The following is a 1,819-nucleotide window of genomic DNA, read 5'->3' as shown; positions in this document are numbered from 1 at the left end:
GAATAGGAATTTCAATGAGTAGACTGATATGTGACAAAAGTGCTCAATACAGCAATAATAGTTTGTTGATCAATTGAAATGGTATGATGTATTGCTTTTGTGTTACCCGTAACCTAGGCTAATGACGTAATTTTAATTAAAATCATTACGGAGGGCATGTACATCATGCGAGTACAGGAGTCATGACGTAATCATACCTATATATAGCAATGATATGAGAACAGTGGTTTATATCCATTTAAATTACAGAAACATAATAAAATAACATGTACATTCCATTTGAGAGTTCACTTAATTTAGCAGCTTCAATAGGATGCACACAGGCTGTTGAAAGTATTTTAAAGTCTGGCATTGATGTTAATATAAGAAATAGTTATGGTGAAACTCCCCTTTATTTAGCAGCTTTGGAAGGACACACAGAGACTGTTGAATGTCTTGTACAGTCTGGCGCTGATCTTAATATAAAAAGTTGGCAAGGTAAAACTCCACTTCATGTTGCAGCTTGGAATGGACACACAGAGACTGTTGAATATCTTATACAGTCTGGCGCTGATGTTAATGTAAAAAGTTGGAATGGTAACACTCCACTTCATATTGCAGTTTGGAATGGACACACAGAGACTGTTGAATGTCGTTTACAGTCTGGTGCTGATTTTAATGCAGAAATTGACAATGGTACATTGAATGTAAGTCCACTTCATTGGGCAGCTTTGGGGGGAAACGCACAGACTGTTGAATGTCTTTTAAAGTATGGCGCTGAAGTTAATGCAAGAAATGACTTAGACGAAACTCCACTTCATTTCGCAGCTTTAGGAGGATACTCACAGATTGTTAAATGTCTTCTCAAATATGGAGCCTATGTTAACTCTAAGGACAAGTATGGCAAGACAGCGCTTCATTATGTTAGTGGTAGTGGAGATGGTGTGGAGTGGAAAAAGTGTGTTGTAACTCTTCTGGAGCATGGATCTGACATAGATATTACAAATGGAAATGACCTTACAGCTTTTGATGTAGCTGTTAATGAGTGGAAAAAGTGTGTTGTAACTCTTCTGGAGCATGGATCTGACATAGATATTACAAATGGAAATGACCTTACAGCTTTTGATGTAGCTGTTAATGATATTGCTGTTTATTTTGCAAGCCATATATTAAAACTGAGAGTAGCCAATTTATATGTAAGTGAAAGAAACATAAGGCTCTCAGACAAGATTCAGACAAGTTATCCTGCGAATGAGCTCAAGGATCAATTTGTAAGAGAACTACAACAAATGAGGAGTGAGACAATATTTTGTAATATAACGTTCTATGACATTTTTATCAAAGGAATAAGCTCAATAGAACTATACACGATGAATGAAAATTCTTTGAAAGGCTTACTGAAATCATCAAACTGGAAAACAAAATTTTCAATGTATAACACAATAATAAAAAGCCGTTTCAGAAACAGCATAGAAAGGAAAGTGCTGCTTGAACTAGCCAATAGAAGTTTCAATTCTCTCTTTAACAGATTTGCTGAGTTACCACATGAATGTGCTGAACAAATATTGAGCTTTCTAAGCAATGAAAACTTGAAAAATTTCATAAATGCCTCTGAACCACTCCACAAAGAGTGGTAGCATTAATAGTTTCTAGCATAAGATCCACACAGTGATTGAAAGAATATTTTAAGAGCGTAGCGGTAAGTTTTAAAAGAGTGCGTGCATCAAGGAACAAGAATATATATATATATATATATATATATATATATATACTAGCTGTTGGGGTGGCGCTTCGCGCCACCCCAACACCTAGTTGGTGGGGCGCTTCGCGCCCCCCCAAG

The 1,819-nt window shown here is 36.3% G+C and overlaps 1 protein-coding gene across 1 annotated transcript; it reads left to right on the top strand.

Moving 5' to 3' along the window:
• The first annotated feature begins 266 nt into the window (after nucleotides 1–266).
• On the top strand, nucleotides 267–1,616 carry LOC136043447 (serine/threonine-protein phosphatase 6 regulatory ankyrin repeat subunit A-like). The gene has a single exon (XM_065728369.1). It carries the CDS (start codon nucleotides 267–269, stop codon nucleotides 1,614–1,616), a length of 1,350 nt encoding a protein of 449 aa, XP_065584441.1.
• Nucleotides 1,617–1,819: the final 203 nt, after the last annotated feature.

This window comes from Artemia franciscana, unplaced genomic scaffold (assembly GCF_032884065.1).
Source record: "Artemia franciscana unplaced genomic scaffold, ASM3288406v1 Scaffold_6041, whole genome shotgun sequence".
Taxonomy (NCBI): Eukaryota; Metazoa; Arthropoda; class Branchiopoda; order Anostraca; family Artemiidae; genus Artemia; species Artemia franciscana.
The sequence above is the reverse complement of the archived record's forward strand: the minus strand, read 5'-3'. Positions and strand labels throughout refer to the sequence as shown.